Below are 15,194 nucleotides of genomic sequence, written 5' to 3' on the forward strand. Positions count from 1 at the left end.
TTACCACTGATTTAGCTCTTGACCTTGGGACAAACCCTTGCAGTTCTTGGACCTTCGACTTCCCACCCTGTAACCTGGGGACAGTAAATGGAGCAGCAACAGAGATTCAGTGTGAGCATAAAACTGGGATCCCGAATACAGAAGGGCTACAGAAAATCCGGGGGGCTACTGCTATGCTGTGACAGGCACCCCTGAGCCACAGAAGAGAGTGTCCCCTCCCCAGGGAGGTTTGTCCCAGTCACCAGAGGGGAGCTCTCACATCTGTGTATCATTCCTCTAGCCTCAGCATTGCAAGATGCCTGCAGAATCACAATGCCAATGACCAAAAGTATGCCTGCAGAACTTATAGTCTTGGGCATATCTAGGAGACGTTGGTGAGCCATGGAGGGGAATCGGGCCTAATGCTGCTGGCTCCTACCCACTCCTTTCTCAGGCTCTCCTCCTGCTTACCTTTTTATTCTCACCCACCAAAGGTCCAGAGGAGATACCCTCTGCCACCTATCCCTCAAGTCAACCTGGTTGGGTTTTGAGTATGATGAGTGGAATCAAGGGGGAGGGTGATGCACTCAAGTGAGCAGGTTGAGGGCCAGATGCCGGCATGGCGTAAGAAGAGAAGGGGCCGTCTATGCCCCTCTCTCTACCTGCAGCCAGGGCAAGAGGCAAGGCAACACAAAGAGCCACAACGGCATCACACACATGCTCTCTCTGAGCCTGGTCTGGAAGGAATTCCAAGCCGGCACTGCCAGGGAGAGCCCAATCTTCAGGAAAGCCTTGTAGAAGGCAAGAACCACTACTACAGCAACAGGGATAAGGGGGTGGGAAGGTCTCCTGGTGCCCCTGGCTGTTTCAGCCCCCGAGGTCATTCCTAGGCAGAGAGGCCTCATGCGCTGTGGTCCTTCCAGGGACAGAGCCCAGAGGTAAGGAAGCAAATCTGTGGGTCTCACCCTGGTCACAGGGGGAGGTGGGTGCTGACTTGGACCGATCTTCCTCGGACGGTGAGCTTCCAGACGTGGGCTGTGGGGACTCGGCACCAGCGATGAGCTAGAGAGGAGGAGAGGGAAAAGTGATGGTTGTGAGTGCCCCTGAAGTCACAAGCATGAGGACAGTATCCCGAGAGCTGCACGAGTCCTCGTGCACTCTGAAAGCACAGGCTCAGGGTTTTGTTCGCCGATTCAAGGGGAGAAAACCAGGAGACTTCGGTTTGTTCGATTTTCGTTCCATCCAAATTCAAATGACCTTTGCAAGCACAGCTCAGCCCCAGCTCTTGCACAAAGCCGCCCTCTGCTTATCCAAACACTGCACTTATCTCATCCCAATATGACACTGCACCCAATGGCTCTTGGGCGTTTATTCATTATCTTATTCAGTTGATAATATCTGCATGTGTATATTGTGTGGGGCTCTCTACTTAAGTGGACTACATGTTTGCTGAAGATAAGACTTCTATCTAGTACTTCTGTTGCACCAAAGTGATTTGCACAAAGTAATATGCATAAATAGATGCTCAATAAGTTGGTATCTGTTGGCAAATTTGAATGGAACACACCCAGCAAAGCCTGTTCAAGGGGTCACAGGAGGGGAACCAAAGTGGCAGCGAATCTGGTGCTGCTGCAAGAAGACCTTTCAGCTTCTGACCCAGCGCCCTTGTCTCCTGTCCTCTCCTATTCACTTGGAAATTTTACCAGCTTTTGTGCCTGAAGCAGCACAGCAATACAAATAGCAAGCCTAGAGTCCCTTAGCCTTTACCCTGCTCCTGCCTGAATAGCTCCTTGTGGGCTTCTGTTGCTGGAAGCCTCAAACGCAAGCTGGGCAGATGAAGTTCAACTACTAGTTCTCACTGCTAGTTTCAGAGTCCCTGCAAACATGGCAAAGAGGGCAGAGATGGAGTTCTCTGTTCAGTGTTCCATGACCATGAATGTTTCTGTCTTAATGTATTTCTAGCAAGCAAAAAAAAAAAAAAGCCTCCTGCCAAGGCTCTCTGGAACTCACACAGGTGTCCAGCGTCATCCTCTGAGTGTTTGCTCAGCTTGCCTCTCCCGTGGGGCCCTCGCGTACTGACACTCTGCAAGTTCAATGCCTTGGGTCAACAACTTAAGTCTGATCCCCACCAGTGGGACTGAACTGAGACAAGCCACCCAAATCTCCAAATTTCAGAGATACCTAAACCAGGGAGGACAGAGGTGTATCTGCAACCCTCATGAAGCAGATTTATTTATGGGAACAGGGACAAGAAGGGGATGAACACAATCCAACCCTTCCCAATCCAGGGGAGAAGACTCTTCCACAAGGTTCCAGGAAAAAGGCGTGGGTAGGGTCTAAGACACACAGGCCTCTTCGGGGCCAAGTGTAGGAGTCGAGGCTGTAGAGGCCCCAAGAGTCCGGCTTGCTTTCCAACACAGAGCACCGGAACACCTGACGCTGCTCGACGAAGACCACTCCCACCCACCCCTCACCAGGATTCCCTGCCCAGTTAACATGGTTCTGATTTTTTCATAACTTAACTTGTTAAAGTCCCCTTAAGTCTTGGAGTAAGGCTAAACAAGAGCCCTCAAACAAAAGGCTGTGAGTGCCTCCAGTTCTATCTACATGTGTGGGCCCTGGCAAACCAAAGTCACGTGTTAGCCAGTGGATCTCTGGCTACCAGCACTCAGAATGTCCCCCGGGTAGAGACAGGGCTTGGTCCCCACAGAAAGCCCTGGGTGCTTCATGCTGTGGGACGTCAACCGTCCCCCCGGGCAGCTCAGTGCTGGCGCCATCACAAATCTTCTTGACTCCCTCCCTAGAAAAGAACGTGATTCCGGCTCTTCATCCATTTGTTCTCATTACAATGATGCTGCGGTGAGGTTTAGCCACTGGCATTGCTTTCATGCCAGCTCCCGAGCAGATAAGCCCATTTCCTTGTCTAGCGTTAAGATGTTTCTAGAAGGAATTCCAAAGTCCTCTTTGGAGCTTCAGTTTCTCTGAGAAACACCACACTGGAGGTTTGCTTTGTCACCCCCACCTTTGGAGACGAAGGAGGCTTCAGTGTTACCTGCTCGGCCTCTTTTTTTTTCCTTTAGTCACATTCTGTCTGTTAGTGAAATGGTACCATCTTATCTAAGGCACCATCTTAAGCCCTGGGCACCATCTTGGGCTCTGGCCCTGCCGCCATCTTGTACAATAAGCTTCAATACTAAACCCAGCCTGGCTTACTAGAAGTCAGGTGACCAAGTGGCCCAACCACAAGCGTCAGCTCCACCCCCACCCTAACAGGATTCGCTGTTCCCACATCCTTCCCTCTGCATAGCTACGTAAGACCTGTATTCCCAGCACAGGCTGCTGTTCTCTCGGGCATGGGGAGGCGGCCTGTTGGGTTTCCCCCACCCGACAATCAACCCTCTCCCTTACTCCAGTGTTTGCTGTGTTTTGTGGTGGTCTTTCACTGTTTTCAGTAAAATGCCTCAAACCCAGGCATCGCATAACCTCACTGCAGAGCTCCAGGACGCCACCCAAAGGCAGTCACCTTTTTCCTCCTCTGGCCACTGTTGGTGATTTTGTCCGGAGTGACCCCCAGGTCGGCCAGCACTTTGGCGATTCCTCTGGCGTCTACTCCGCAGTTGGGAGCCACGTTGGTCTCACATCGACGGTGAACATTCATTTTGCAGACTGTAAAGAGACATGGAGACAAATATCCAAATGTTCACAGCCTAGGAAATTCAACACACACACCCCTCACTCTATTTTTTTCTGGTTGTAAAAATAGTATATGCTTGTCTGCTATAATGTGGAAAATGCAGAGAAAAAAATAGAAAAATAAAAATCATCCATAATCCTTCACACAGAACTAAAACCACCCTCAAATCACCTTCCAGAGATAATCACTGTTTCTAGTTACTTCCTTTGACATATATTAACTAAGACAAAATAAGTAAGTATCGGATTTAAATTTTCTCTTGGTGGATGGTGTTCTGGCACAGTGGGTTAAGCTATCTCCTGCCGTGTCAGAATGCCATATAGGATTGCCAGTTGGAGTCTCAGCTGCTCCCTGCTAATGCACCTGGGAAAGCAGCAGACGATGGCCCAATCATGTGGGCCTCTGCCACCCATGTGGGAGACCCAGATGGAGTTCTGGGTCCCTGGCTTTAGTCTGGCACTTCTCTGGCTATTACAGACATTTGGGGAGTGAAGCTCTGTCTCTTCTCTCTATAATTTTGCCTCTCAAATAAAATCAACCCCCCTTTTTTTTAAAAGTTTTATTTATTTATTTGAGAGGTACAGTTACAGACAGTGAGAGGAAGACACAGAGATAAAGATCTTCTTTCCGTTGGTCCACTCCCCAAATGGCCACAACGGCCAGAGCTGCACCAATCCAAAGCCAAGAGCCAGGAGCTTCTTCTGGGTCTCCCACACAGGTGCAGGCGCCCAAGGACTTGGGCCATCTTCCATGCTTTCCCAGGCCATAGCAGAGAGCTGGATTAGAAGAGGAGCAGCTGGGACCAGAACCGGTACCCAGAGGATTAACCCATTGCACCACAGCACCAGCCCCCAAATCAACCTTTTTTTTTTTTAAGAAAGAAATCTATTTTTAAAAAACTACATTTCCTCTAGGGGAGCACAACTTTGGCTCTAGAAGAACTTAACTCTGTTCTTTGAAAAAAAGCTGATTTGGATTCTAGAGCCAAAGGGGTCCCATGTTCACAGTCCATTCCATTGCTCTACTGCAATGCTGGGACGTTACTGAGCAAGGAATGCCACGGTAGGATTTCTAAGGCTCCTTTCAGACTTCCAGTTGGATTTTAAAGGAAGCCCGTGCTTTGTCCATATTTCTCAGCTGTCCTTGGTATAAGACATGAAAGGGGCAAACACCAACTGCTCCCATTTCTGGTCTAGCAGATGAGGATCTTAGACGTCATCATTCAAATAAGGAAAGAAAAGAAAAACCAGCAACTCTTTTTAGTTCCATCGGTGAAGTGAGGTCACAAGGCCAGTTGGACAGGCGGACAGGTGGACAGGCAGGCAGGCAAACACAAAGCACCACAACTTACTGGAGCCCAAATCCCCCAGAGCCACCTCGGCAGGAACAGCAGTGGGGCAGGAAAACCTGAGCGGGGGGAGGCTCAGTGTAGACAACTCAGAGTCAGAAACTCCAGGGGGACCAAGTCATGGGGTGTCCAGACTGCACGCAGTTTAGCTTCAGGAGCTGGACTGCCTTCTCGCTTTTACTACAGGGAAAACTTCCTCACGCTGCCAGCAGGGGGAGGACGTGGGCGAGAAGCATTTTGGAAACAGATCAAAACATTCTGCTCTGAACAGAGCCTGCCCTTCAGAGAAACTATTTTACAAAAGCATAAACTAGCAGGGTTTTTATCAGATCCCAACCAAACCCGGGCAGGGAAACACCCAACTCCTGCTCCCTGGAGCCACCCGGTCCCACCTAGGACCAAGGAGAGACTGAGAAGCACTTGTGAAATTCACAGTCCGAAGGCACAAGTTCCATAGCAGACAGGGATCCACTCACCAGAAAACTGAATGCCTCTCCTCCCCCGAATCTGACTATCATGAGTAATGACCACAGTTCCTGAGACCCAGTACATCGTGTCCCGTTATCAAGAAACATTTGCAAGGTGTACTAAACAAACAACACCCTGCCACACACACACACACACACACACACAATCACAGTTTGAACAGACAGAACAAGCATTGGAAACTTAAAACAGCTATGACTGATATGCTCAAGGTGCTAATGGATAAAGTTCAGAGCATGTAAAACCAAGGGCCAATGTAAGAAACATGGAAAGTCTAATGAAGAATCCAGGGGAAAATGCTAGAGAAAGAAAACACTGTGAAAGAAATGAAGAATGCCTTTGATGGACTGATCTGCAGAGCAGACATGGTGGCGGAAAGAATCTCCAAGCTCAAGGATATCTTGAAACAACTCTGAACATGCAAAGACAAAGAGAACAAAGCCAACGAACGCAATACCCCAGGACTGTGGATGGCCACAAATGGTGTAAGGTGCATAACGGGAATACCAGAAGAAAAAGAAACCCGGGAACACAGGACATACTTGAAACAGTGGTTGAGATTTCCCCAACATCCAACCATGCTCTGAGAAGCTCAGAGAGCATTAACCAGGATAAATCCCCCTGGCAACCCACATGAGCACATCCTTTTCAAACCAACGGAAACTCAAAGACAGAGGGGGAAAAATCCTGAAAGAACCCAGAGGAAAAATCATCATACCTGCAGAGAAGCAAAGAAAAGAATTATGCCTGATGTTCCCTCAGAGGCCATGCAAACAAGAGAATGAACTGAACTATTTAAAGTGTTCAGAGAAAAAAACTCACTAGTTTGGGATTCTATACCTTGCAAAATTATCCTCCAAATGTGAAGGAGGAATATAAACTTCAGACAACAAAACTGGGAGATTTGTGGGCAGCAGATAGGCCTGCCTAGCAACAAACAATAGAAGAGTAGGTGGATGATATAGGTCAGACACTTGGGATCTGCATGTAGAAAGGAAGACCACTGGAGAAGGAATAAGTGAAGATAATATAAAGGCTTCTTTTTCTTACCTGATCTAATAATAAATCGTATGCTCAAAATACTATCAACAATCTACTGCATTATGTATGATTATGTGTGCACATAAACATATCCAGCATTTTATATATAATATATATGTATAATTATGTACTACTTTATCATTCTCCAAGAGAACATAAACCTTTATGTATATTCACTTATCAGAGCATCAAAATACATGAAATAAAAAATACGCGAACTTTAAGAAGAAATGACTCTTACTGGTACAGACCTTACCATCCCTGCGCCAGAACTGAACAGATCCAGCAGGCAGAAATAGCTGAAGCCAACAGAGCATCAGTCAACTGGATGCAGATGACATCATTCATTCACAACAGCAGAATACACATTCTTTTTTTTTTTTTTTTTTTTTTTTGACAGGCAGAGTGGATAGTGAGAGAGAGAGAGAGAGAAAGGTCTTCCTTTTGCCATTGGTTCACCCTCCAATGGCCGCCACGGCTGGCATGCTGTGGCCGGCGCACCGTGCTCATCCGAAGGCAGGAGCCAGGTGTTTCTCCTGGTCTCCCATGGGGTGCAGGGCCCAAGGACTTGGGCCATCCTCCACTGCACTCCCTGGCCACAGCAGAGAGCTGGCCTGGAAGAGGGGCAACCGGGACAGAATCTAGGGCCCTGACTGGGAAGAACCCAGTGTGCCGGCGCCACTAGGTGGAGGATTAGCCTATTGAGCCATGGCAGCGGCCAGAATACACATTCTTATCAAAGCTACAGACACAGTCACCAAGGCAGACCACACCTTAAAACAACAGATATCAAACAATGTCTGCTTTCAGACCACAATGGACTTAATCAGAGATCAACAACAGAAAGATAACTGGGGTGGTGGGTGGTGCCGTGGCGTAGTGGATAAAGCTGCAGCCTGCAGCGCCTGCTTCCCATATGGGCACTGGTTTGTGTCCCGGCTCCACTTCCAATCTAGCTCTCTACTGTAGCCTAGGAGAGCAGTAGGTGATGGCCCAAGTCCTTGGGCCCCTGTACCCACGTGGGAGACCTGGGGGAAGCTCCAGGCTCCTGGCTTCAAATTGGCCCAACTCCAGCCGTTGCAGCCATTTGGGGAGTGAACCAGCAGATAGAAGATCTCTCTCTCTCTCCCTCTCTCTCTCTGCCTCTACCTCTCTGTAACTCTCCCTTTCAAATAAAGAAATAAATCTTTAAAAAAGAGTTAAAATTTTTTAAAAAAAGATAACTGGAAAAACCAAACTACTTAGTGATGAAATGCCACACTGCTAAATAATACATGGATCAAAGAAATACCAAGAGAAATTTTAAAGTATTTTCAATTGATTGAAACTAAAATTCCAAAAAAAAAAAAAATAGCACAATTAGTGAGACATAGCCAAAGCAGTGCTTCAGGGAAATATTATAGCATTGAATGCATATGGTAGAAAGAAAATAATCTAAAAATCAATCATCTAAGCTTGCATTTTGGGAAATGAGAAAAAAGAAGAGCAAATTAAATTCAATGAGGGAAAAGTGATAAGAAGCTGGTTCCTTGAAAATATCAATAAAATCAGTAAGCCTCTGGCAGAGAGCGTGCGGGGTTGGGGGGACACAAATTGTTAGTATCAAAAGTGAAAGGGTTTTTACTACAGATGCCATGAATATTAAAATGATAAAAAGACTATTAACAATTTATGTCCACACATTTTATAGCATACATGAAATGGACTGATTCCTTGAAAAACACAACCAGTCAAAATTCACACAACAGGAAATGGACAATACAAATAAGCCTGTCCCTAGTAAAAAAAAAAATGCATTCAATATTAATAACTCCCCCAAACAGAAAACACTAGGCCCAAATTATGAATTCTAACAAACACTTAAGGAAGAAATTATACCAACCTGCTATCATCTCTCCCAGAAGTTAGAATACTCACATATCCTAACATATTTTATGAGTTGACCATTACCCTAATACCAAAACAATCCAAGGACACTACAAGAAAAAAAAAACTTCTCATGAATATAGATGCAACATCCCCAACAAAATACCAGCAAACAGAATCCAACAATATATACAAAGAGCTAGATATTACTACCAAATGAAATTTATCCCAGTACGTAAGGCTGGTTCAACATTTAAATCCAACTAATGTAATCAATCATATCAATGTACTAAAAAAGAAAAACCAAATGATCCTATCAACAGAAACAAAAAACACATTTGACAAAGTCCAATGCCCATTTACAATAAAATATCTCAACAACTGGGCAAGAAAGGAACAATCTCAACTTATAGAATATTTTTTAAGAAAAACCCTAGAGGGGCTGGCCGTGTAGTACAGCAAGTTAAGCCTCTGCCTGAGACGCAGGCATTCTATCTGGGAGCCAGTTTGAGACCTGGCTGCTCCACTTCCAATCCAGCTCCCTGCTGATAGCCTGGAAAAGCAGCAGAGGATGGCCCAAGTAGGGACCCAGGAAGAAGTTCCTGGCTCCTGGCTTTGGTCTGGCCCAGCTCTGGCTGTTGCAGCCATTTGGGGAAAGAACCAGAAGATGAAAGAAAGATCAATTTCTCTCTTTCTTTCTCTCTTTCTCTTTTTCTCTCTCTCTCTGTCTCTGTCTCTGTCTCTATTCCTCCCTCCCTCTCACCTCTCCCTTCTCCTCTTCTCCCCCCACCATTCCGGGCTCTATAACTCTTTCAAATAAATAAAACATAAATCTTTTAAAACAAATCTTACAGCTGACCACACATTTAATGCTATGAAACTAGATTAGAAAAAGTCAAGGATGTCTGCTCCTACCACTCCTTTTCAACTCTATGCCAGCTGTCCTAACTGATACAGTAAGACAAAGAAAGGAAATACAAGGGGACAGTGTGTGGTGCAGCAGGTTAAGCCACTGCTTGTGCTGCAGGTATCCACATTGGAAGTGCTGGTCCAAGGCTCAGCTTCCCTGCTTACGATCCAGAGTCCTGCTGAGGGGCCTGGGAAAGCAGCAGATGATGGCCCAAGTGCTTGGATTCCTGCCACACATCCATATGGGGGACCCGGACGGAGGTCCCGGCTCCTGGCTTCAGCGTGGCCCAGCCCTGGCTGTTGTGGGCATCTGGGGAGTGAACTGGGAGATGGAAGATTCTTTCTCTTTAATTCTCCCTCGTCCTCTCTTTCTGTCACTCTTTCAAATAAATACTTTTTAAAAAAAGAAAATAAAGGAAGAGAAAAGAAAAAGTATACTGATGTAAAGGAAGAAATAAGGTTGTCTTAGCTAGCAGATGACTTAATTATATAGGCAGAAAATCTGAAAGAATAGGGGGTGGGGGTGGGGGACCCTGGAACCTGTAAGTGACTACAGCAAGGTTTTAGGATCCAAAGTTAATCTACAGAAGTAACTGCTCATGTATAGAAAAACTAAGTATATTACAATGTGGGTTCTTCCAAACTTGATCCATAAAACCAACACAATGAAACCAAAATTCCAGCAAGTTATTCTGTAAATATCTACATCCAATTCTACAGTTTATATAGAGAGGTAGGAGATCTAAAATAGTCAACACAATATTGGAGAAGAGCAAAGTTGGAAGACTGACATGCCCCAATTTCAAGACCTACCAGACAGCCACCAGCAAGCAGGACAGTGTGCAACTGGTGAACTCAAGGGCATGTAGAACAATGGAAGAGGACAGAGAGGCCAGAAACAGACTCACAAAAATATGGTCACCTGATCGCTGATAAAGGAGCAAACGCAATGCAATGAAGCCAAAGTTGTATTTTCAACAAATAGTGCTGGAGCAGTTACTCCTACACACACACACACACACAATGAATAGACACACAGAACGTACATATTTCACAAAAATCACCTCAAAACGAATCACAGACCTAAATGTAAAACAAAAAACTCCAATTGTAGAAGATAACATAGGAGAAACTCTAGATGACCTCGGCTACGGAGACGACTTTTTAGATATGACACCAAAGACATTATCCATTAAGGAACTGACTGATAAGCTGGACTTCAGAAAAAATTTTAACATTCAGCTCTGCAAAGTTACTGTTAAGAGAACAAGAAGACGGGGCCGGCGCTGTGGCATGGCAGGTGAAGCCGCCGCCTGCAGTGCTGGCATCCCATATGGGTCCTGGTTCGCGTCCAGGCTTCTCCACTTCCAATCCAGCTCTCTGCTGTGACCTGGGAAGGCAGTAAAAGATGGCACAAGTCTTTGGGCCCCTGCACCCACGTGGGAGACCCAGAGGAAGCTCCCGGCTACTAGCTTCGGATCGGCACAGCTCCAGCTGTTGTGGTAAATTGGGGAGAGAACCAGCCGATGGAAGATGCCTCCCCCACTCCATCTCTCCTTCTCTTTGTATAACTCTGACTTGCAAATAAATAAATCAATCTTTTAAAAAAGAGAGAGTGAGAACAAGAAGACAAACCACAGATGGAGAGAAAATATTTACAAAAGATAAATCTTCTAATAAAGGACTATTGTCCAGAGTAGACCAAAAAAAGACTTAAAACTTGGCAATGACAAAATGAACAAACCAACTTAAAAACAGGCCAAAGGCCTTAGCACACTCAGCACCACAGCAGAGATGCAGGTGCAGATAATCGCGGGAGAGGAGCTCCCCATCATACTCACTCGGGTCCTGCCTATTAGAACGAGACACCACTACACGCCCACGAGGACGACTGAAGCAGAGAACACAGCAACACAGATGCCGGCAAGGAGGTACATCGACAGGAACTCATAGTCACTGCTGGTGAGACTACAGAATACAGCCCCTCAGGAAAGCACCCGGGCAGATTCTTCCACAGCTAATCCTGTGACCCAGCAGTTCACTCCTGCTACTGCTCAAGTGGGTTGAAAACTATGTCCATAAAATCCCGCACATGGGGGCTGGCACTGTGGTGTAGCAAGGTTAAACCTCCACCTGTGACACCGGCATCCCATATGGGCATTGGTTCAAGACCCAGCTGCTCCACTTCCCAACCAGCTCCCTGCTAATGTGCCTGAGAAGGCAGCGGAGGATGGCCCAAGTCCTTGGGATCCTGCACCCAATGAGGGAGCCCTGGAAGAAGCTCCTGGCTTCAGCTTGACCCAGCCTGGGCCGTTCCAGCCAACTGAAGAATGAACCAGCAGATGGAAGCTCTCTCTCTCTCTGTCTGTCTGTCTCTCTCTCTCTGCCTCTCCACTGTGTACCTCTGACTTTCAAATAAATAAATAAATCTTTTAAAAAATAAGTGAGCTATTAAACTATGAAAAGACATAGACTAACACTGAACGCATACTACTAATGAAAGGGGTCCATGTGGAAGGCTGACACTGTGTGATTCCAACTACATCACACTGGAAAAAAGGCAAAACCACAAACACAGCGTGAGGATCGGTGGCTGAGGGGGTCAGGAGAGAGCAAAGGGTGACGAGGCTGAGACAGGGAGTTTTCAGGGCAGTGAAACCACACTGACACCATGATGGTGGAGTCACGCCATTAAACACCCACCCAAACTCAGGAACACACAGCACCGATAGTGAACCTTCAGGTAAACTACGGGCTCTGAATGAGAACCATGTGTTGGTGTGGGTCCATCAGTGAACAAATGTCCAACTGTAGTGTGAGACACTGGTGGTGGGGGTGGGGGAACGTATCCATCAGAAGGGGCAGGGGCTGGATGGAAATCTTTCAACCCTCTGTTCGGTTTTCCTGGGAACTGAATACTGTCCTTAAAAACATCAACTCTATTCAAACAACTGTAAAGACTTTTCCTGGGGGTAGAATCGGGCAGGACGGACCAGACTCTTCTTGCCCTGAATAACCTGGCCACTGGCCTGGAGGTGGGGACAGTGCAGGATCTCCCAGTGCAGGTTTGCAGGGTGCTACTGCGCTGAGGATTCCATGGGGCTCTCAGCAAGGGCGCAGCGGTGGTGGTGGGCAGCTGGCTTTCTCAGACAACAACAAACCAACAAGAAAGCCCGGCCACAGCCCGGCCAGGGCCCTGATTTGACTACACTGAGTCATCACGACCCTCAGCCCGATCCGATGTAAGGACTTCAAACAGCAGTGCTCCGCGGGCAACCCCGTCTCATTTCCCTACAGCCACCCCTTGGCACTCATGCCTTCCCTGCTCTGCCCGCCACCTCACGAAAGCTCCCTTCTGCCTCTCTGAGCTGACGGAAAGGACAAGAACACAGGAGCCAAATTAGAGAATTTCCTGGCAAAGGCAACGGATTTGTTTCCATAATTTAATCACTAGCGCCCTCTGGTGTTAAAATGCCAGTTCTGTCTTTCCTGACAAGGAAAGCATTTCTTTGAGGACTTTGCTTTATGTTATTTCTTATTTTGAGAAATTTAATTATTTTAATTGAAATACAGAGAGACAGACAGATACAGATTAATGTCCCATCCACTGGTTCACTCCCCAAATGCCCATATCAGCCACGGATGAAATAGGCTGAAGCCGAGCCTGGAACCCCAACCTGGTCTCCCATGTGGATAGCAAGAACCCACCTACCTGAGCCACCCTGCTTCCCCCCACGGCGCACATTAGCAGACGCTGGGTCAGAAGCAGAGCCAGGGCTAGAACCAGGCACGGCCAATAAGGGATGCAGGCATCCAAGCTGCTCCTTAGCCACCAAATTCCATCCTCCGCTTTTTAAAGACTCTTACTCTGGGAGACCTATGCAATCGTCTAAATATGTAAAAATAAAAATCTCAAAGACACATCAGTTACACTGGGTTAACAGGAGACAGTGAGTTTGAAAGGGCTTTAAGTGACAAGTCTGAACACACCCAGGAAGTGGAGCTGAAATAACTCAGGAAGCCACATGGCCCCCAGAAGCTGGGGGTGACTCTGGGGGCTGCCGACGAGCAAGGGAAGGTGGATGTTCCACTGAGAACCCAAGGAAACCTGGGGCACACTGGCAGCCGAGTGGCCGTGTGAGCCTCCCACATCCTCCCACCCATTACAGTGGGGAACGTCACGGCCAAGGTCAGGCAGCCCTGGGTTGCCTTCTACGGCACCTCTCTCCAGGATGCCTCTTGTTCACTGCCACTGCTTCACCCGGGAGAAGATGTGCTGGAGAGAAACAGAGCGACGTGGCCAGAGCTCCCATACAAGGAGAGGCTCCAGCCGTTGGATGCTGCCAGAGATGTCTCACGTTAGGGATGTCAAGGGAATCTGACCCCTAGGGGGAGCCAGGGCAGTGGTCTGGACAACTGGAGACTGGTGTAAGGGAAGCAGGCGGGTGGGCAGGGGAGAGCCTACAGGGACCCAGGCAGACGAGGAGTGGGAAGGTTAGAGGGGCTGCCCCTTGGGCCCCAGGCATCACCAGATGCTACTGCACAGGACATCAAATCCACCACAAACACTCTGTGGCTTCTCAGTGCTGAGACTGGACTGCCCCTTCCACCCTGCCTCAACCAGACACCCACTCCCCCTGCTAGGTCCCTCCCCCCACCGAGGTCTAGCTTAAGCCCCTCTCCCCCAAGCCTTTCCAGTCCATGCCAGCCCTGCTGGCCTCTCTGTCCCAGACCTGCCCGCCTTCTGACTCACTGCTCTACTTATGTAATTTACTATGCTGTAGCACACAGGTTTGCAGAAGGCTAAAGTGATGCTTCGTCTGCGGAGTCTTCCTGGTGGCTTGCAGAAACCAGGATGCTGTTGATTTCCATGGATTTGACTCCACGGGAATCAGTAATTCTTAGGCAGCATCAGTGACAACCGACAGCTCTCAGAGCAGATTCCAATAGGAGACTGAAGCCCTAACCTCACCGCAGGCACTTTCGCTGATGGTGCAGAATTAAATGTCAATGCAAACGAAGGTGAAACAAACAACAGACAGCAATCAAAGCACCCTCTGTCATTCACCCTCAAGGACAAGGCCTTAAAGTTACTGCAGGAGGTTTGGTAGACGCTGGGCCTGGGGATGGCAGAGAGAAGAATATAAAGCCGGACACAATACAAAGGCACACACTGGAGCTGTGCTGGAATCTTTCACCTTGCACATATCACCTGCATTCTTTTTGAAAAAAAAAATCTAAAAATATAAAGAAAATTTGAAGTTATAGCCACAGGTTTAGTTGTTGAAAACAAAGAAAGAATTGACATTTCAGAAATGACAAGAATAAAAATTCTATAATTTTTTGTGTTTAAATATCCAAAGTGCCTTTTTAAAAGATTTATTTATTCAGGAAAAAGGCAGAGTTACTCAGAGGCAGAGGCAGAAGAGAGAGAGAGAGATCAATCTTCCATCTGCTGGTTCGCTCCCCAGATGGCCACAATGGCCAGAGTTGTGCCAATCCGAAGCCAGGAGCCAGGAGCTCTTCCAGGTCTCCCACGTGGGTGCAGGGGCCCAAGGACTTGGGCCATCTTCTACTGCTTTCCCAGGCCACAGCACAGAGCTGGATCAGAAGAGGAGCAGCCGTGTCTTGAACAGGTGCCCATATGGGACGCCAGCACTGCAGGCCATGGCTTTACCGGCTATGTCACAGCACCAGCCCCCAAAAAGCCTTTTTTAAAAGGAAGGGCAGAAAGACAGAAGAGAGGCAAGAAAGGAGGTGGGAGGGCGGGGATCAGGCAGCCACTCCCTGAGGTCCGCAGCTCAGAGCACTCTGTCATGAGTGCCCTCAGCAGCAGCAGGGCTGCGGGGTGTGTGTGTGTGTGTGTGTGTG

The 15,194-nt window shown here is 47.6% G+C and overlaps 1 protein-coding gene across 3 annotated transcripts in view; it reads right to left on the reverse strand.

Moving 5' to 3' along the window:
- The window catches only part of PRKCE (protein kinase C epsilon), a 502,363-nt gene that overhangs the window by 169,773 nt on the left and 317,396 nt on the right, over nt 1-15,194 (reverse strand). For all 3 annotated transcript variants that reach the window (XM_070067858.1, NM_001082274.1, XM_051828578.2), the window contains 2 exon segments: nt 3,503-3,645; nt 945-1,041 (listed from right to left, as the gene is read on the reverse strand). In XM_070067858.1, the coding sequence (XP_069923959.1) occupies nt 945-1,041; nt 3,503-3,645 (240 nt within the window).

This window comes from Oryctolagus cuniculus, chromosome 2, assembly GCF_964237555.1.
Source record: "Oryctolagus cuniculus chromosome 2, mOryCun1.1, whole genome shotgun sequence".
NCBI lineage: Eukaryota > Metazoa > Chordata > Mammalia > Lagomorpha > Leporidae > Oryctolagus > Oryctolagus cuniculus.